This window comes from Pinus tabuliformis, chromosome 5_2 (assembly GCF_031772625.1).
Source record: "Pinus tabuliformis cultivar Carrire ecotype Pingquan chromosome 5_2, CPIR1, whole genome shotgun sequence".
In the NCBI taxonomy this organism is placed as follows: Eukaryota; Viridiplantae; Streptophyta; class Pinopsida; order Pinales; family Pinaceae; genus Pinus; species Pinus tabuliformis.
The window spans coordinates 911,476,985-911,499,348 of record NC_142306.1 but is presented as its reverse complement, the minus strand read 5'-3'; the positions used below and the strand labels follow the sequence as shown (position 1 = coordinate 911,499,348).

The following is a 22,364-nucleotide window of genomic DNA, read 5'->3' as shown; positions in this document are numbered from 1 at the left end:
CAAGAACACTCTATTACTTGTTGGGAAGAAATGAAGAAAATGTTTCTTAAGAAATATCAAACCTATTGCAGGCAGGCCTAGAGATTCAAAAGAAGATATTTTTGGAATGTCTCAACAAGAATATGCCAATTTGGAGGAATATTTGGAATGATTCCTTTACAACCTACAAAAATCCAAACAACATTCTCTAAATCCTGATACCATTAGAACAATTTTTCTTAAAGGAATAAGAGATGAGTATCTTGATATTCTCAATGTGATGGGTAAAGGAGATATTTCACACATACCATTTTATGAAATAGATGAACTATGTCAAAAGTACTCTAGAGGTAGATCCAAAACAAGAAAAAGAGATGTAACTTCTAGAGATTCTAAATATGCAGTAGGAGGAGTGACAAGAGCAAGAATAAGGAGTTTGTTAGAAAACTTTAAAACGGAGCTTTTGAGTACCTTAGGAACACAAGTTGATGTATTAAAAGCAAAGAAGAAACAACAAGAATAAGAACAAACAATGTCAATCTTTTGTCCTAAGTATAGGAAGAAGCATCGTTTATGAGAATGTCCTTAAATTGGATAAGGTACATGTTTGTGGACTATGTACAAAAAATCATGTTACAAATGATTTTCCAACATTAAAAGAGTTGCAAGCAAGTCAATAGAAGAACTCAAGTATTTTATTATATGGCACCAAGAAGAGCTTGGCAACCACATTTTACAGGTACATCTCAATAGTTTCCTCAACAAATTCCCTAAAATTTTCAATATCAGAATTCATGGAGATCGACAAGGGAGAGATAACCAAGTAGCAGAATTTATATCAAGACTTCATTCTTCTGATGATCTTATACCTATGTCAGATAACTTCCCTGATGAGAATATATTTTCTATAACAAGGGAAACCCCATGGTTTTCAGATATAGTTCATTATATGTCATCTGGAATATTAGCATCACATTTCACTAGCAAGAAGAAAAAGAAAATAATTAGAGACATTGTAAGATATACTTTGATTAATGGATATCTTTTCTATACAGGACCTAATATTATAATTAGGAAATGTAAGAGAAGATGAAATCATTGATATTTTAAAAGAATGTCATGACGAACCATGTGGTAGTCATTTTGTAGGGAAGAGGAAAACATATAAGGTCTTAAATCAAGGCTACTATTGGCCATCACTATTCAAAAAATTATGCTCAAAGATGTGATATCTACCAAAGAATAGGTGGACCTATAGTTTTCGATGAAATTCCATTGAATCCGCAAGTACTCATAAAGCCATTTGACAAATGCGCTCTTGACTTTGTGGGTCCTATCAACCCACCATAAAATGGTAAGAAGTACATCCTAGTATGCACTGACTAAGTAACAAAATGGACAGATGAAAAATCAATGAGAAAAGCAATAGAAACTGTAGTAGTTACTTTTCTTTATCAAGAAATATTTGTAAGATATGGACTTCCAAGGCAAATTGTCATAGATCAAGGTACACAGTTCACCTCTAAGCTTGTTCAAGACTTGACAGAGAAATACAAGATTAAGCATAGAAAATAAACTCCATACTACCCACAAGCAAATGGACAAGTTGAATCAACACACAAATTACTTGAGAACATTATGACAAAGACAGTCAACATGCATAGAAAATATTGGTTAGAGAAGCTGAATGAAGCACTATGGGCTTATATGGTAACATGGAAAATACTACTAGATTTAGCCCTTATCAGCATGTTTATGGAAAAGAAGTCTTGTTGCCAATTGAATTTGAGATCCCTACATATAAACTTGTAAAAAATTGGGACTAGACCTGACAAAATCACAGCAACAATGGATCATGCAACTCAATGAATTAGATGAGATCATAAAACGAGCTATGGAACATACATCTCTAGTTCAACATCATAGAAAAAATGGCATGAAAAATACATTAAAAACAAAATCTTTCATAAAGGATACTAGGCACTACTTTTTTACTCTAAGTACAAAATTTCAAAGTAACATTTACTACTCATTGGCTTGGGCCATATGAAATAGAAGAAATATTTGACAATGGAGCAGTAAGGATAAATACAATTAACGAAGTATCAGATTCTTTTCTGGTTAATGGACATAGACTAAAACTTTATCATAATCCTATAAATAGAGAAGACTTTTTGAAAACGGATTCAGAAGACAATGATATAGAATTATTGGAAAATCATAGCAATATGCCTTCCCTACTTCAAGAAAAATTAAAAATTAAAAATTAATAAAAGAGTTTGGTTGTGAAAATCCAAGATACTGGCACAATACAAACTCGAATTCATATCGAAACAACAACATGCTTGGCCGATATGAATTATTTTTCATGTTTTTCTTTCCATTTTTGTTTTTACATGATCATTCTCCAATACCTAAAAGACTTGAGGACAATTCTAAAGATACACAAGGGGGGAAGATTCACAATAAATCAACAAACAATGCAATGATTTGAAATCAACAAGTATCAGAAGGGACCTGAAACATTATTATCAACAAGTGTCAGAAACGACCTGAAATAAACATCATCAACAAGTATCAGAAGGGACCTGAAAAAATCATCATTAACATATATAGAAGGGACCTTAATCAAATTAACGTGAAAGGGACCTGAAACAACTACAAATATCTATCTACAATCTACTATTGACAAGAATTCATTTTTAAAAGTCAAGTGATGACAAAAGAGTAATGAGCTATCAAAGGAAAGTACTATAAGTTTAGATTTCTTTTAAAACCTTTGATTTTCATTTTTTTTTTAGAATTGTTAAAACTAATTTAACTTGGATATGCATCCTACTACATTTCATCATAGTCCTACATTAACCCCATATACTCCTTCGTTCATATTATATTTATCCTAACTACATCACCACATAAAACATTACATTCATTATCCTACCCTACATTTCATTATAGTCCTACATTAACCCCATATACTCCTTCGTTATCCTTCAACATAAACATAAGCATTTTTGATAAAAAATTGAGGCTCAAATTTTTTCCCATAAGGAATTTTTGCTTGCCTACAAAAACAAAAAGGGTTAGTATCATTATAAAAATATTTTATTTAAAATGACCTAAAACTATGGTCATTTTTAAATCAACTACATACAATTGCAAACATGCAGAATATGATTACAAACTATAGTGGGCAAACAAAGAAATGAATGAAACTATGATTGAAGAATAAATGTAGCAGAACGTGGGTAGTGCAAGTATTATGGTGATAATACAAGCATACAAATATGTGAATGGAAGAGTGTACAGGAAGCAGAGAATGTAGTCAAGTTTGTGACACGTAGGTAGCCACGGGAATGTAGGACAGAGTATGAGCTGGGAGCGGTAAAATAGTCAAAATACATTCAAACAAACTAAAATCTATGTCATACTATCTTTCACCATTATAGCATAAACCGAGATCTGTGTAAGTCTCTCTTCCACCATCGTAGCAAAGAACTGAGCTAAGAAGGTGAGAGAAACGCTGTGCATTTATACAACGTAAAGAGAAACCCTCATAGAAGAAGAAAATATGTAGAGAAAACACAAAAATTAAAGAGAAGTATAAGTAAGACGGAGAAGAAAGAACACAGAGGTTTGTGAAGCCTTGAACAGAGAAGGAAGTTCATAAGAAATAGGCAAGGATATTAAAGAGTTCGTGGAGAAATAAGGAAAGATACATTGGTTTTAACAAGGAGATTGAATGTCAATATTCTCTCTATGCCAAGTTGACTGTGCTTCCCAACAAACTCCAAAAATTCTGCAAGAGAAGAGGTAAGAGCCAAATCCTGGATTTCTATCAGCAATTAATGAATTCCAAGGGTAGTTAAGCTCGAGATGTGGTTAAGATGTGTCATTTTATGAGGGAGAAAGACTTCAGTTGTCAATTTGAAAACTCTGCCACCATTAAACAGACCTTGCCACCTATGTCATGAATAAATCTTCGAAGATGTTGAAAGGAGTTCTAATTAAAATGACATTGTTTAAACATAGGAAAACGAGTTATTAACTCAGAGACATTCACAAGTCTTCTTCTAGTTCAGGTATCCCAGCTTGAATTCCCTCATGCATATTTACGCCGTAAGGCATTTCCCTTTGGGATTAACTTCCCTGTATGCCACCGTGTAATGTTTTGAGCCGTTGATCCGTTGTGTTAGACGAATTCGATCAATGGAAGGTAAGTGGAACGGTTCGATGAGTAGGATGAGTCGGCTCTAGGTGAGCAGTCCAGGTTCGTGGTGTTCATCATGGCGGACGCAATTCTGAGATCAGTGCGGATGGAAATAAGAAAGGAACAACAGCCTGGGCTGTACCCAGACCTGCTGGCTCTAGTGTGGCTGTGGATGCTCAATGCTGAAGCCTAGAGTTGAGGAGAGGGATGTATACTGGGTTCTCAAAGAGGAGTTCAGGGCTGAATTGAGCTATTCTTGTTTTGTCAATAAATTATCTGCGGGTGATCTTGATTCTACTGGTTGCCATCGGAGCGAACCCATTAAACGCGTCACTGGACCATGAATTGTACTCGAAACACTGCCAGGAATTCGTTCCTGCGCCAAAAGCCGTCAACAAAGATGGGGGCTTATTCAAAGAAGAAGCCCACGGATTGACCTTTTACCACGCTTCATACGAGGGAGGAGATCCGATCTTTAACCAGAGTGACCTCACACGGTCGAATTCCGTCTCATTTTCCGTCTCTGATCTGTGGCAAACCGAGCGGGAAGACGTCTTCCAATTCAAGGGGCGTTTAATGGTTCAATGCAAGAGGTATGGAGCAGCTGCTATCAATCGTCACTTTCAGAGGCCACCGTCCCATTTCAAGTTCGCTCGCCCGCCGCGGTGGATGTCGAGAGGTCGAGTGTTGGTGATCTTTGCAGAGGGTTTCTACTCAAATTCATCGCAAAGGATATGTATGCTTGGATTGGGTGAGAGGTATTTTCTGAACGGTTCTTCTAGGACTTTCTTGGCTTCTGTTAAGTTTTCTTATTCCAAAACGAGCACCCTTGTGAGTGGTTTGATCAATGGGACTGTAGAGAGCTTAGATAAAGAGAATTCCTTCGAGCCCATATCAATTTATGCAATGTATGATGGGTTTTATGAGTACACTAGGGTTGAGGATGCCAAAAGGGTTTGTTCAGTCAGGAAGCCTGATGTTTTGGATGCCAATAAAGATATCTTGAAAAGTGGCACTCTCTGTAATTTGCGCTCGTTGAGAAGGCCTCTAGATTTGGTGTGGAACCGTGAGTGCAGTGGAAGGGATTGTGGTCCATTCAATGTGAGTTATCGAGGATCGCTTCCGAACAGTATGTTGATTGAGAATTTGAAATGTACTCCACAAGGGCAAGTGCATGGGTTTTTTCGATTCTCCAATCTGTGGAATTCAGGCTTGAGGTTTACCTTGCCAGAGATCATGTTGACTGGGGAGGGTGTATTTGATGCTGAAAAGGGACAATTGTGTATGGTAGCCTGCCTTATTGAAAATGGCGGAAGAGTATTGAAGAAGCTTTCTGAGGAGGATTGTGGTATCAGCATTTCAATGCAGTTTCTGACGACTTTAACCGTTGTGGATAGGTATATGGTTGTGGGACATGTTCAGAGCCAGAAGGGCAATTTTAAGAATTTTACATTCAAAGGTCCTGCTGGAATCGATCGAGTAATGGGAACTGTCATGAATTTGCCCAATTTGCAGTACAAGTATACGAAACTTGACCAGGTGAGGAAGGTTTGTAATAAGACATTCGCGGAAGGGGAGATGTCTTTGGTAAAGAATCAGGTAAGAAGGTACCCAGATGGGTCCTCCTTTGGGGATCTGGGTTTTGATGTTTCCGTTGAGAATTCTGGGAAGTGGAGAATGCAGGGTTATGCGTATCCATTTACCGTTGGAAATAGATACGAGAGAGATTTGCAGCTTCGCCCCTTAGACAGAGTTGTTGCGACACATGGATTTAATCATGGGGGTGGCCCATTGAATGTCAGCTACAATTTAAAAGTTAGGATGCCCTTTCGACAGAAGTGGGACGAAACCTCTCAAGCCACTGAATCGTTTGTATATTTCTCTTCTATATCAGCAGAGGGCATATATAATCCTCTAACAGGATTGTTGTGCATGATTGGATGTCGCCATGTTGGCTCATCAGGGAGGGACATTGAAGGTGACATGGATTTTCAAATTCATATAAAGGTCAAGTATGCTTACTTAAATCCGGAGCAACATTCTAAAGAGCATATTAGTGGGACTTGTCTCTCTTTCACTAACAGCTGCTGTCACCTATATCCAACTCGTGCATGTTAGGAGACATCCAAATGTACTGCCATTTATCTCTCTGTTGATGCTCACTGTGCTCACCTTAGGGCATATGATTCCTTTGTTGCTCAACTTTGAAGCATTTTTCATGAACCAGAAAGGTAAGAATGTCTTGCAATTGGGGGGAGGGTGGCTAGAAGTGAATGAAGTTGTAGTTCGAATAATGACAATGGTAGTATTTCTTTTGCAACTTCGACTTCTTCAATTAGTTTGGACTGCCAGGCTTGTTGTGGCAGGTGAGAAGACTGCATGGTTTTGGGAAAGAAAGGTTCTCTATATTTGTCTGCCTCTATATGTGTTTGGAGGTCTAATAGCTTGTATTGTTCATTTGTCTGGGGCATCACATTCTAACAGCAGACATTTCTTTCAGAAGAATACTAAGCATGCTCTCTGGCAAGATTTTAGAGCTTATGCAGGCCTCATCCTCGATGGTTTTTTGCTACCACAAGTTCTGGAAAACTTTTTCTTTGACATAAAAGATATAATATTGGTACCATACTTTTATATTGGAATCACATTGGTACGTTCCATTCCACATGCATATGATTCATACCGGGTTATTCGGTATATACCACTGTATAGCAGTTCTTACTTCTATGCCAATCCGGACTTGGATTTCTACTCGATTGCCTGGGATATTGTGATTCCTTGCGGAGCACTCCTCCTTACTTTGCTTGTTTTTCTGCAACAAAGGTTTGGAGGCAGGTGTGTTGTTCCTCGGAAATTCAGAGACAGAGTTGAGTACCAGAAAATTCCTATAGTTGATGGGTGATATGTAGTGCAATGCTATTCACAGGATTAAGATAATACAAAGACCCAAGGCTTTTGCTGTATGTTATCTATTAGGACAAATTACTACTATTTCAGCTAGTGTTTTGGATTTCAGCTCCATTGATATTCTCCTAACACACCTTGAAAGGAGCCATTTGTGGTTATGGATAGCTGATAACTCCCCACCTGCTATTAGTTGGCTTTTAGGAGCTGGTTTGAATACAATCAACTGGGAAGGTGTTAAAGATGAGGTTCTTTCCTCTCATTGATGGCAGGCAAAAAATTCCTCGAATTCCCTTTTCTAATCTCTTCATATTGTAGACATAAAGTGGAAGCAAAAGCACATGATCCATGACAGGCACTACACTTGGTCCAACAAGTAAAACAAAGTTAAATTTCTCAAATGAATGAAATTAAAATTCTACAAGGGTTTCTGAGACAATCCAACAAGTAAATCAAAATGGCCTTTTGACAGGAGATAACACTATCTGAAAAGCACAAACAGATTACGATTCAGCCATCAGTGAAGGTTTGCCTCCAGCTGTCCTCAGTCAAATTTTGAAAACAAATTTTTACACTTGTTCTTTCTCTCCAGTGTAGCAGCAAAAGAGTGATGAAAATTGGCCTTTGCAGGGCGATACCTGAGCTAATTCCGGTGAAGTGTTAGCTGTTGGTTTCTTCAATTTAAATTTTAGTTGGTCTTGTGCATTGAGATTTGCTTCCACTTGGTATTAGGTTTGTTTATCTCCTTATTTTTCCTAAAATTTGTAATAAGATGCAGTGTTTTGATGGAGTAGTGCATATAACAGAGCATGTGGGAAGAGAAGTTAAAAATTATTGGCATACTGTACATCTATACTATGAAAGTATTAAGTAATATTACAATATTCATAAGGAATATTAAAAGGACCACTTAATATAATTGTTTTTTTTGCAAGAAATGCTAAGGTACCAGAGGCTAAGGAATATAAAAAAGACCATTTAAAGGTAATTGTTTTTTTGCAAGATATGCTAGTGTGATAGAGGACAATCAGTTGAGAGACGGAAGAGATGCTGTAACCTGGGTTGGTTCCATTCTGAATTCTTTCCAAGAGTTATGGGTTCTTCTGCTAGACTGAAATTGTACTTACCTCTTTGGTCTTCTAGAGGGTTCTCAACCTTCTTCTTGATTCGTGAGGTGATGATGGGAAAGCTCCCTTCTATTTTGTAATAGTTCTTATGCTACTTGCCCACAAACTCGTATATCTGTTGTTTTTTTTTTCAAAAATAAAAAACAGTACCATCACTATTCCTTTAGGAAATAAAATGGTACATATAGGAAAACAAGACAGAAATTGCTTTAAAAAAACTTCACAGAGAAATCTTAATGGAAACTGCCAAGACCATATGGAACCAACAGTAGTATTTCATTGGTAATTCAGGATTACTTCAGCACTGTTCATCTTCAGTTCCCAAACAGTGAGGATGAATGTGTTTCAATTGGCACAAGTCTCTCCAATAGAGAGTAGGGTAATTTTTTATGAATCGGAGCAAAAATGGAACGAATAACTTATTCTGGAGTCAAAATGGCTTGAAGCTTACAAGAACATAGTAGATCCTATTTGGAAGGGCTCAAGCACCTGTCCTTTATTCAAAAATTTTGTAGTTAGTATAGCATTAGTCCCCAGCTCGGTGTTTTGTACATTTCATTTGGAAAAATGTGCAGTGACTATAGGATTTCTGTATTTATTAAATTATCTGCCTATCTGATGTTTTCTCTAAGTTGGTGACGGTCATTAATTTCTTTTTGAAGTTGAATCTCAGTTATCATATTTTAGGTTTTCGGTGTTCAATTACATGGGCTGTAATATACACTATATTATTTATGAACAGTGGATGAAAGATGGCCAAGTGGTTGACAGAAAACCATGCCTCTTCTAATCAAGAAATTAAGAGACAAATTATAGAAGCTCTCAATTTAGTGTCTACTCATTCATGGAAGCTCTCAATTTAGTGTCTACTCATTCATGGCTATATCATCAATACCTGGTATGCATGGAGGTCTTAAGTCAGTTTTTCAGTTCTTCTGTCACAGTCAATATTTTTGTAAGGTTGAGAGTTATAGCCACAAGCCATTGGAGTGCAGGAAAAATTACTTAGAAAATGTGTAACTTACTTCCCTGTTCTATTGGCTGTGTTGAGTGGAATTTGTGTTGGGAATGTGCACATCATCCAAGGAATGATGGTCTCCCCTTAAAATTCTATAAGGGTTTCTGAGACACCATTGGGAAACCTTTTAAATGTGTGCTTGGAAGCTCTTCATCTAGAACCACTTGCAGAACAAACTAATGCAGGCATCATCAATATAAACTACAACTCGGCCAAGAGGAACTCAATTAATGATCCCAGGCTAATCATTCTACTTTACGTGGCTTACAAGACTCCTGCAGAAGCATTAACCACAAAAAAATTAATTTTGAAAACTATCTAGTGGGCTGGAGAAATTCATCAAGAAGATCTACTCCTCAAGATTGATTTTGATAAAGTCATACACAGATTAAAATGGTATATTACTTCAGATATGATGACATGGATTGGTATCCTAAGGTCAAAAAAGCAATGAGGTACAACGTTGAGAAGCTAACCAATCAAGTTATTCTGCAATGGTTCATCAGAAAGGGTTTTCTTTGTCCAATAAAACATTTCATCGCAGCTAATGCTCTAGGTTAGCTAGAGTCAAGTGCAAATCGAAGGAATGATCATTATCAGGGGCCTACAAGATGTTTTAAAATCCACTTTGTAGATGACTCTGTGCTCTCTCTAGAATTAGCCCAATCTTTGAATATGATGATGTGTTGGATTTCGCCCAAGTTCGAGAAAGCAGTGAGCATTATGTTCACCAAAGCATCTGTTAAGTTTCAAGCTGGGCATCTAGTATTAAGAAACAAGTTACAACTAAATCATAATTAGCAATTACATCTGAATCAAGTGATTTTTTATTCAAACATGGATGGCATAACAATGTTGACAATGTGAACATGGAAGAACTTCTACAAGCTGGTGTTGAGACAACGGCCAGTCAACCCAATGGCAAACTGATTAGGTTCTGATTGATGTGCAGCAATCACAAGCGGATAGACCAGTGTTGATAATATCGGTATCCGGAAAATATCGGCGAGGGTCCAGAAAATATCTTATTGGCAATATCGGCGAAAATATCGGCAAATATCGGCAAGCATAAAAAATATTTTTTCCAAATTTTTAAATATAGTCGATATATTGCCGATATTTTCAAAATATCGCGATATTTTGCCGATATTTTCCGATATTTGCCGATATTTTGAAAATATCGCGATATTATCAAAACAGAAAATATCACGATATTTTCTCGGCGATATATCGTTTTGCCGAAAATATCGCGATATTTTTGAATATCGCCGATATTATCAACAGCGGGATAGACATTGCCACTGCACATATAAATCAACACAAATCCATTGTATAATTTTGCTTATTTATATAATTTTGCTTATGTATATTAGAGTTTTTCACAACATCCATTCAGCAAGATTGGGCTACCAACATCCTAGGCATTTAACACATATTGCATCTATTTAGTATTTACATTGAGAAAAACAAAGGCTTTTCATGAAAGGACAAAAACGTGAAACCAAAATATTAAACAAAAGGGATGGGATGGAAAAAGCACTGGAAACTAACAACCTCATAATGCAATACTGGGAGATATAAGTAAAACTAAAAGCCAAGTTGCATAGCACCATCTAAGCAATACAACAAACAACTGTGACCGCATTGCAAGATGATCCTTGGCCAAGTTTGATTGATAAAACAGATTCCCCCCCGCCTCTGTGAGCTGCTAACTTCCTTAGTTGATTGATATAATACCTTAATATGGTTGCTCCTAGATCAAACTTACATTTTTATAGAAGCATTTGGAGGAATACAAATTGCAACTACTGACAAAAAGTTATGCCCTATCAAGTTGCAAAAAATTGATTATTAAATTTCAAGATGCTCTTGAAAGATGGACAGCAGAGCGGAGGAGGTTCCATCCTCTTTCTTTCTGATGCTCACGATTTTTAAGTTAAAATGGGCTTTGGCCAAGGGACCAACAATCAGGAAGAGCTTCTGTCCTGTAAAAACTTGATGCTTTTCACTCTTGAAAAGGGATGCATTCAGATTCATGTTTTCAGGGACTCTATGTTCACAATCAATTGTCTCAACAAAACACAAGTATGCAGGAACATATTAGTCATGCCTATTCTAGAGGAAACCAATCGCCTCCCAAAAGAGGGCCTTGATATGGACCAAGGACTGTGGGTATAATGGAACAAAATAATGGATAGCTTCGCCCCTTAGACAGAGTTGTTGCGACACATGGATTTAATCATGGGGGTGGCCCGTTGAATGTCAGCTACAATTTAAAATTTAGGATGCCCTTTCGACAGAAGTGGGACGAAACCTCTCAAGGCACTGAATCATTTGTATATTTCTCTTCTATATCAGCAGAGGGCATATATAATCCTCTAACAGGATTGTTGTGCATGATTGGATGTCGCCATGTTGGCTCATCCGGGAGGGACATTGAAGGTGATATGGATTGTCAAATTCATATAAAGGTCAAGTATGCTTCCTTAAATCAGGAGCAACATTCTAAAGAGCATATTAGTGGGACTTGTCTCACTTTCACTAACGGCTGCTGTCATCTATATCCAACTCGTGCATGTTTGGAGACATCCAAATGTACTGCCATTTGTCTCTCTGTTGATGCTCACTGTGCTCACCTTAGAGCATATGATTCCTTTGTTGCTCAACTTTGAAGCATTTTTCATGAACCAGAAAGGTAAGAATGTCTTGCAATTGGGGGGAGGGTGGCTAGAAGTGAATGAAGTTGTAGTTCGAATAATGACAATGGTAGTATTTCTTTTGCAACTTCGACTTCTTCAATTAGTTTGGACTGCCAGGGTTGCTGTGGCAGGTGAGAAGACTGCATGGTTCTGGGAAAGAAAGGTTCTCTATATTTGTCTGCCTCTATATGTGTTTGGAGGTCTAATAGCTTGTATTGTTCATTTGTCTGGGGCATCACATTCTAACAGCAAACATTTCTTTCAGAAGAATACTAAGCATGCTCTCTGGCAAGATTTTAGAGCTTATGCAGGCCTCATCCTCGATGGTTTTTTGCTACCACAAGTTCTGGAAAACTTTTTCTTTGACATAAAAGATATAATATTGGTACCATACTTTTATATTGGAATCACATTGGTACGTTCCATTCCACATGCATATGATGCATACCGGGTTATTCGGTATATACCACTGTATAGCAGTTCTTACTTCTATGCCAATCCGGACTTGGATTTCTACTCGATTGCCTGGGATATTGTGATTCCTTGCAGAGCACTCCTCCTTACTTTGCTTGTTTTTCTGCAACAAAGGTTTGGAGGCAGGTGTGTTGTTCCTCGGAAATTCAGAGACAGAGTTGAGTACCAGAAAATTCCTATAGTTGATGGGTGATATGTAGTGCAATGCTATTCACAGGATTAAGATAATACAAAGACCCAAGGCTTTTGCTGTATGTTATCTATTAGGAAAAATTACTACTATTTCAGCTAGTGTTTTGGATTTCAGCTCCATTGATATTCTCCTAACACACCTTGAAAGGAGCCATTTGTGGTTATGGATAGCTGATAACTCCCCACCTGCTATTAGTTGGCTTTTAGGAGCTGGTTTGAATACAATCAACTAGGAAGGTGTTAAAGATGAGGTTCTTTCCTCTCATTGATGGCAGGCAAAAAATTCCTCGAATGCCCTTTTCTAATCTCTTCATATTGCAGACATAAAGTGGAAGCAAAAGCACATGATCCATGACAGGCACTACACTTGGTCCAACAAGTAAAACAAAGTTAAATTTCTCAAATGAATGAAATTAAAATTCTACAAGGGTTTCTGAGACAATCCAATAAGTAAATCAAAATGGCCTTTTGACAAGAGATAACACTATCTGAAAAGCACAAACAGATTACGATTCAGCCATCAGTGAAGGTTTTCCTCTAGCTGTCCTCAGTGAAATTTTGAAAACAAATTTTTACACTTGTTCTTTCTCTCCAGTGTAGCAGCAAAAGAGTGATGAAAATTGGCCTTTGCAGGGCGATGACTGAGCTAATTCCGGTGAAGTGTTAGCTGTTGGTTTCTTCAATTTAAATTTTAGTTGGTCTTGTGCGTTGAGATTTGCTTCCACTTGGTATTAGGTTTGTTTATCTCCTTATTTTTCCTAAAATTTGTAATAATATGCAGTGTTTTGATGGAGTAGTGCATATAACAGAGCATGTGGGAAGAGAAGTTAAAAATTATTGGCATACTGTACATCTATACTATGAAAGTATTAAGTAATATTACAATATTCATAAGGACTATTAAAAGGACCACTTAATATAATTGTTTTTTGTGCAAGAAATGCTAAGGTAACATAGGCTAAGGAATATAAAAAAGACCATTTAAAGGTAATTGTTTTTTTGCAAGTTATGCTAGTGTGATAGAGGACAATCAGTTGAGAGACGGAAGAGATGTTGTAACCTGGGTTGGTTCCATTCTGAATTCTTTCCAAGAGTTATGGGTTCTTCTGCTAGACTGAAATTGTACTTACCTCTTTGGTCTTCTAGAGGGTTCTCAACCTTCTTCTTGATTCGTGAGGTGATGATGGGAAAGCTCCCTTGTAATTTGTAATAGTTCTTATGCTACCTGCCCACAACCTCGTATATCTGTTGTTTTTTTTTTCAAAAAGAAAAAAAAGTACCATCACTATTCCTTTAGGAAATAAAATGGTACAGATAGGAAAACAAGACAGAAATTGCTTTAAAAAAACTTCACAGAGAAATCTTAATGGAAACTGCCAAGACCATATGGAACCAATAGTAGTATTTCATTCGTAATTCCGGATTACTTCAGCACTGTTCATCTTCAGTGCCCAAACAGTGAGGATGAATGTGTTTCAATTGGCACAAGTCTCTCCAATAGAGAGTAGGGTAATTTTTTATGAATCGGAGCAAAAATGGAACGAATAACTTATTCTGGAGTCAAAATGGCTTGAAGCTTACAAGAACATAGTAGATCCTATTTGGAAGGGCTCAAGCACCTGTCCTTTATTCAAAAATTTTGTAGTTAGTATAGCATTAGTCCCCAGCTGGGTGTTTTGTACATTTCATTTGGAAAAAAGTGCAGTGACTATAGGATTTCTGTATTTATTAAATTCTCTGCCTATCTGATGTTTTCTCTAAGTTGGTGACGGTCATTAATTTCTTTTTGAAGTTGAATCTCAGTTATCATATTTTAGGATTTCGGTGTTCAATTACATCGGCTGTAATATACACTATATTATTTATGAACAGTGGATGAAAGATGGCCAAGTGGTTGACAGAAAACCATGCCTCTTCTAATCAAGAAATTAAGAGACAAATTATAGAAGCTCTCAATTCAGTGTCTACTCATTCATGGAAGCTCTCAATTTAGTGTCTACTCATTCATGGCTATATCATCAATACCTGGTATGCATGGAGGTCTTTAGTCAGGTTTTCAGTTCTTCTGTCACAGTCAATATTTTTGTAAGGTTGAGAGTTGTAGCCACAAGCCATTGGAGTGCAGGAAAAATTACTTAGAAAATGTGTAACTTACATCCTTGTTCTATTGGATGTGTTGAGTGGAATTTGTGTTGGGAATGTGCACATCATCCAAGGAATGATGGTCTCCCCTTAAAATTCTATAAGGGTTTCTGAGACACCATTGGGAAACCTTTTAAATGTGTGCTTGGAAGCTCTTCATCTAGAACCACTTGCAGAACAAACTAATGCAGGCATCATCAATATAAACCACAACTCGGCCAACAGGAACTCAATTAATGATCCCAGGCTAATCATTCTACTTTACGTGGCTTACAAGACTCCTGCAGAAGCATTAACCACAAAAAAATTAATCTTAAAAACTATCTAGTGGGCTGGAGAAATTCATCAAGAAGATCTACTCCTCAAGATTGATTTTGATAAAGTCATACACAGATTAAAATGGTATATTACTTCAGATATGATGACATGGATTGGTATCCTAAGGTCAAAAAAGCAATGAGGTACAACGTTGAGAAGCTAACCAATCAAGTTATTCTGCAATGGTTCATCAGAAAGGGTTTTCTTTGTCCAATAAAACATTTCATCGCAGCTAATGCTCTAGGTTAGCTAGAGTCAAGTGCAAATCGAAGGAATGATCATTATCAGGGGCCTACAAGATGTTTTAAAATCCACTTTGTAGATGACTCTGTGCTCTCTCTAGAATTAGCCCAATCTTTGAATATGATGATGTGTTGGATTTCGCCCAAGTTCGAGAAAGCAGTGAGCATTATGTTCACCAAAGCATCTGTTAAGTTTCAACCTGGGCATCTAGCATTAAGAAACAAGTTACAACTAAATCATAATTAACAATTACATCTGAATCAAGTGATTTTTTATTCAAACATGGATGGCATAACAATGTTGACAATGTGAACATGGAAGAACTTCTACAAGCTGGTGTTGAGACAACGGCCAGTCAACCCAATGGCAAACTGATTAGGTTCTGATGGATGTGCAGCAATCACAAGCGGATAGACATTGCCACTGCACATATAAATCAACACAAATCCATTGTATAATTTTGCTTATTTATATAATTTTGCTTATGTATATTAGAGTTTTTCACAACATCCATTCAGCAAGATTGGGCTACCAACATCCTAGGCATTTAACACACATTGCATCTATTTAGTATTTACATTGAGAAAAACAAAGGCTTTTCATGAAAGGACAAAAACGTGAAACCAAAATATTAAACAAAAGGGATGGGATGGAAAAGGCACTGGAAACTAACAACCTCATAATGCAAAACTGGGAGATATAAGTAAAACTAAAAGCCAAGTTTCATAGCACCATCTAAGCAATACAACAAACAACCGTGACCGCATTGCAAGATGATCCTTGGCCAAGTTTGATTGATAAAACAGATTCCCCCCCGCCTCTGTGAGCTGCTAACTTCCTTAGTTGATTGATATAATACCTTAATATGGTTGCTCCTAGATCAAACTTATATTTGTATAGAAGCATTTGGAGGAATACAAATTGCAACTACTGACAAAAAGTTATGCCCTATCAAGTTGCAAAAAATTGATTATTAAATTTCAAGATGCTCTTGAAAGATGGACAACAAAGTGGAGGAGGTTCCATCCTCTTTCTTTCTGATGCTCACGATTTTTAAGTTAAAATGGGCTTTGGCCAAGGGACCAACAATCAGGAAGAGCTTCTGTCCTGTAAAAACTTGATGCTTTTCACTCTTGAAAAGGGATGCACTCAGATTCATGTTTTCAGGGACTCTATGTTCACAATCAATTGTCTCAACAAAACACAAGTATGCAGGAACATATTATTCATGCCTATTCTAGAGGAAACCAATCGCCTCCCAAAAGAGGGCCTTGATATGGACCAAGGACTGTGGGTATAATGGAACAAAATAATGGACAGGCCTATGAATTCTTTCACAGGCCTTACAGGGACATTCCTTTTGGGGTAGCAAGAGCATAAATTCCCACAATTTTCATATCATTGTTCTCTTTCTGTTTTTTTTCTCTTATCAGCCATACAGAAAGTAATTTTCTTGCTGGGTGAAGCAACTTACTCACCTCACCTCGTATGTAATTAACAGTAATTATGTTTTTTGTTTTCAAGTTTCTTGTAAATGGTTGGATACTCCAATCAAAAGAGATCCTTTTATGAACTCAAACATCAGTCTTTTTTTTACTCAAATGAATACACACAGGGTTTGTATATGCAGAATGTAATTTTGAATCATTTCTCAAATGAATGAAATTAAAATTCTACAAGGGTTTCTGAGACAGTCCAACAAGTAAAACAAAATGGCCTTTTGACAGAAGAGAGAACACTATCTGAAAAGCACAAACAGATTACGATTCAGCCATCAGTGAAGGTTTTCCTCGAGGTGTCCTCAGCCAAATTTTGAAAACAAATATTTACACTTGTTCTTTCTCTCCAGTGTAGCAGCAAAAGAGTGATGAAAATTGGCCTTTGCAGGTTGATGACTGAGCTAATTCCGGTGAAGTGTTAGCTGTTGGTTTCTTCAATTTAAATTGTAGTTGGGCATGTGCATTGAGATCTGCTTCCACTTGGTATTAGGTTTGTTTATCTCCTTATTTTTCCTAAAATTTGTAATAAGATGCAGTGTTTTGATGGGGTAGTGCATATAGCAGAGCATGTGGGAAGAGAAGTTAAAAATTATTGGCATACTGTACATCTATACTATGAAAGTATTAAGTAATATTACAATATTCATAAGGACTATTAAAAGGACCACTTAATATATGTGAGTAATAAGGAGTGGAACATAGAGTTTCCCCAAATAAGTTGAGGAAGATGAAGCCCTAGAAGAAATGCTTATCAAGGCATTCATGGATTGGAGAAGCAGGTCAAAGATGGAAGCTTCTAGCTACTTAGGGTGTTTAAACTCCCATGAATGATTTATTGGATTAGGGATGTCGTAACATTTTCTTGGAAAAATAATACAGTTGAAATTTTTGAGCTTTTCCAGAAATCCACCAGCTTTATTGGCTGTTCTTATTCTCATAACAATTGGTATATGGCCCAAAGATTTTTTCACTATATTCTTTGCATCATAGTTGAGCTGTATTCAAGATATTATAGGGTTGTATTACTCAACGATTATCAATGGCATACCTTAATGTTAGTACTATGATGGGCATTATCACCTTTTGTTGCATCTATCACACAATGTTTTTAATTGCACCAACAAAAGTCATTGAATTGTAGTCATAACAATGCGAGGGTTCTGTAATGAATGTGAGGCATATATGTTCATAGAAATGAGATTGAACAGTGAATGGATGGGCAAGCAATATTCTCTTTGCACTTTGTTTTATGATTGTGATATTGTCAATGGAAACGAGATTAAACTTCCTCATTGGTCATATCAAAGATCTCCTAGGAATATGTTTTATTGCCAAATAGAAGTAGATATTCTATACTTTAATTAATTAGTCATTCACCAGTGGAGAGAACTCAAGGATGGATCTTCTTACAATCCTTAGTTTTGGTATTGAATTCAGTGGTTGAAAGGGCATTTTCCAGAGGCCAATCATGATTCCGACTGCCATCTTAGTTACATTGCAAGGATTAAAGGATGACACATTTGTTATTTGTTTGTCTCAATTTGCTTAATTTTGAGAAGCTTGACAACAAGTTATAGAAAGGATCAAGAGATTTGCAGATCCACAAACCTTAGTAATTGTATATATGTTAATGCTGTATTGAGATATTGGGGTTCTGAAATTCAAGCTGGAGCTCACGTATATGGTACATTCTACCCAGCTTCCTTCTTATAGAATCTAGATCAATCAATATATCAAATGATGATACGCTTTCCCTATAGTGACTGCAAGTGTCTCTTTTATGTAAATGGATTTTACAATAAACTAGGACATTCCCTTCAAATATTTGAATGCAAATGCAAAAAATTTGCTTACAATGAACAATGACAGTGGGAGAAACATATCACCAGTGATATTTGATCAAACCAATAATGAAAATATGGCTAAGTTGTGAGCAAAGACAGATGTGTGGACAACCAGGGTCCAGTAAGATGAAATTAGTGAAGGTTGTAAAAAATGTAATATGCAAAGTCAGAAATATAATGTTAGAAATTTACAATTGCAGAAACGGTTGACAGAGCCAAGAGGTTCGTTTTTGCTGGGTGTTTAGGTGACCAAAATGCAGTTTAAAAAGAGGATGAAGTCACTAGGATTAGATCCATGATTTTGCTGAGAATTTACCAACCAAGTCGCAACAAAAGGGAGCACATTTTTAGTTGGCAAGGCACCCATCAAATCGTTGTATTTAAGGGCCACGAAATGTCGTTGACAGAGGCACGATTTCCCTGGGGAAGCAGCAACCAAAACACAGTAAATTTTAGCACAAATTAGCCATGGAAATTGGTAGGATTTCGCTTGGTAAAAGGTTCATTGAATCTGCTGTTTGAGGGGCCATTAAATGGTAGTGGTTTGTGCAATTTTTCGCGAGAAAACTGGAAGAGACACAAATAAAAACTATGTTCGAAAATAGCCAAGAAAATGGTTAACCTAAGAGGATCACAAATGTGCCAGAAATATGAAATTTTGTTCAAGTCAATTTGGAGTATGGTTTATTTGGGTTTCAAGTCAACTAGGAGTAAATTGTGAATTGGTGAAGCTCACCACCAGGGAACCACCCCCACGCAATTCCACTTTTGGTTTTTGTCATCCCACTTTTCAAATCTCAGCAGCAGACTGAGAGTGCCAACAAGCAAATATCCATGTGTTGAAAAAACCAAGCATGTCACCAAGAATCAAACACAAGTGTGTGCCATAAGTGCGCCCATGAAAAGAACTTATGAATATCAAATGCATAACGCATCCAATAAAGAGATTAACACATTTCCATATATATGTTTTAAAAAATATTTTAGTGTTGGAACTTGGCAGGTTCATGCTTCTTCGTGAGACTAATATAAATGTATTGTTTCAACGTCATTGGTGGCAGATTTATGCAACATATTTGATCATTTAAGTTTAACAGATTTGCCTTTTCTTTTCCTACAAAGAATTTGCTCTTTATATGTGCTAGAGTTATTGGGATATTCTTTAGGAACTAGCATGCATGCAAATCTATATTTTTAAATCCCTAATTCTCATCATTTGCAAATTGTTCGTCTGCATCTATGCCAGAAGACAACTTAGCTTCAGAACATTTGTAAGACGGAAAATGCAAATTTTAGCAAATATGGAGCTAATAATAAATGCCTTGTGGTGTCAGAACATTGTTTTCTTGGTTTCCTTTGAGCAATATCATTAGAGAGCCATATATTCTTCAAATTGGTGAGGGACCTTTAGCCCAACGCATCAGTGGCTTCATGGGATTAAATGTTCCTCTTCCAATGGTGGCAGATTTATTCAACATATTTGATCATTGAAATTTAACAGATTTGCCTTGCCACCACATTCATCTCCTCCAAATTCAACTGAATTTCTTAACGCTGTCTCATTTTCTTCTTGTAATCCTTCAGGAAAGCTTCCTATTTCCACAACAATCTAAGTGAAGATGGAATGGTAGCATTAAGAATTTCTGAAGTCAGTTTGCCCTTGTTTTCTTATTGCTTTGGGAAATAAATTGGGGTTTATTAACATATCCCTAATTATTCACTGCATACCTCTGTACACAAAGCAAGTTCGTTTGGAGGGGCATCAGTCTGAATACAAAGAGTAGTTTGCCCTTATTTATTAACTGTTCGGTTAGGTTAGATAAAGAACCATCTCCAAGATGGAAGCAGAATATTGAAGAAACCAGTTCTGTTTGTAGATTTTGGGAAATCCTCTAAAGACCCAGGATTCGGCATCGACTAGAGAGACAATTTATTTGATATGGTTTATAAACAAAAAGGAATGAGCTCATATAGAGATATAGCAATTGCTTTTTAATTGAGTCACTCAAATTCATGTTTCTTTAGGTTGAAGGTAAAGCCACTGAAGTGGAAAAAATTGTGATGCCAATAATTAGAGGGATTGTGATAAGAAATTTAATATTCCAAGAAGAGGAGGTAGTAGTAGATTCTAAATAAATTAGCAATGCAACAACATAAATGTTTGCAAAAAATTTAGAGAGATCCACCTTGTTGAATAATGCATACACTACATGGATAATGGATTTGCACACTTTATGCCTTACGGTGTTTCCTTTGCAACATCTGGTGCAAATGCTAGTTATGAAATTTCTATATTTGAAAACCGCAGAGTCCTATTTTTCATATGCACAATGAGCATTTCTAGACAAACACGGAAGGGATTTTCATTAAAAAACTTGGAAAAACAGAGATTAAAGCACGAGTTTAAGAGAAGTAAAGCATTGATAAGATGTTTTTGATATCTTTTACACAGTGAGAATATTGTTTTTTGAAGAGAAGGGGACTCCTTTTTGTAGCAGAACCGAGGAAATTGAAAAGCATTCAAGCAAGAGAATAATTTCATTTTTTTCAAAGAACTTCAAAGATCAAGTAAGCTTATTTGTCATGATAATTATCCATGTGTTATCTCTCTAAAATTTCTCTAGAGTTGTTATGAAATAAATGATCGAGGTAACCAAAAACCTAATTTGTAGATTAGGTTCTAGGCTTCCTAATGCTCATAGAGGGATCTTTCTTTATGATTTAACTTTGTTTATTTAATTGATTTTAGGCTAGTTATTTATGCTCTGATAGGGTTTTGATTTTGGTTTGGTGGTGGAATCATTGACTTATATGGATAGAGGGATGTCTTTTACCATTGGGCTATGGGGTCAAGTGTCGAGAAAATAGGACTGGATCAAGTTCTAAAAATAGTGTTTACAGGGAAAGGTAGCTGAGTAAATTCAGATCCTAAGGCTAGGTGAAGTGGTTTTCAATCGGGGTCAAGAAGCAATTAAGGGTTCCTCAAACTGGATAATGAAGGAAATGGTAGGGTTCAGTCGAAACTAGGGAGAAATGAAGGATTCCTTACTCTGGATATCAAAAGAAAACATTAAAATGATTAGTTGTTCAAGACAGAGTGTACTTAAACAAATTCTCTAATAAATTTCTACTTATTTCATTCAATTTAGATAACATGCAAGCTTTTGAAACACTTAAGAAAATAAAAATTTGACAAAAGAAAATACTTCACTGAACTGACCCAACACATGAATCCTATAATGCAATTTCTTCATTACTCAGTCTAGTCTGCTGACTTGAAAATATTGGTACAATGAACCCTCAATTACAAATCAATACAACTATAGAAGTTTATGAGATATTATTCGGCGTAAATCGCATGATATTTCATTTGTCGACGCGTTTCGAACCAACCAGTGTGGTTCATCGCCAGGACAAGTTAAAGAATCAGATCTAGGTTGCATGTTAAATAGACAGAGCAGAACCTCCAACGACAATAATTTTTTACTAGGCAACGGCTATATTGACTAGCTAACAACTATATTTGACTAGGAAATGGTTAGTTGGACCGGACTCAGGGAAAAAAGAGCATAACTATATTTAATTAACAATTAAAAATTAAAATAAGTTAAAGTTATGGATTTAAATAATTAATAAATTAATAATTAGTTATACTATTATTACATTAAATTAAAAGTTAATGGGATATATGAATTTACATTAAAAAAATTATTCA

The 22,364-nt window shown here is 36.3% G+C and overlaps 1 protein-coding gene across 1 annotated transcript; it reads left to right on the top strand.

Moving 5' to 3' along the window:
- Positions 1-4,265: 4,265 nt before the first annotated feature.
- Positions 4,266-6,307, top strand: LOC149162265 (uncharacterized). The gene is made up of 2 exons (XM_089435133.1): positions 4,266-4,349; positions 4,556-6,307. Exons 1-2 carry the CDS (start codon positions 4,266-4,268, stop codon positions 6,305-6,307), a joined length of 1,836 nt encoding a protein of 611 aa, XP_089291259.1.
- The last annotated feature ends 16,057 nt before the right edge of the window (positions 6,308-22,364 follow it).

Coding starts and splice junctions, on each gene's coding strand:
- LOC149162265 (XM_089435133.1), top strand. CDS start 4,266: ATGGCGGACGCAATTCTGAGATCAGTGCGGATGGAAATAAGAAAGGAA. Junction 4,350..4,555: donor ACCCAGACCTGCTGGCTCTA/GTGTGGCTGTGG, acceptor AAACACTGCCAG/GAATTCGTTCCTGCGCCAAA.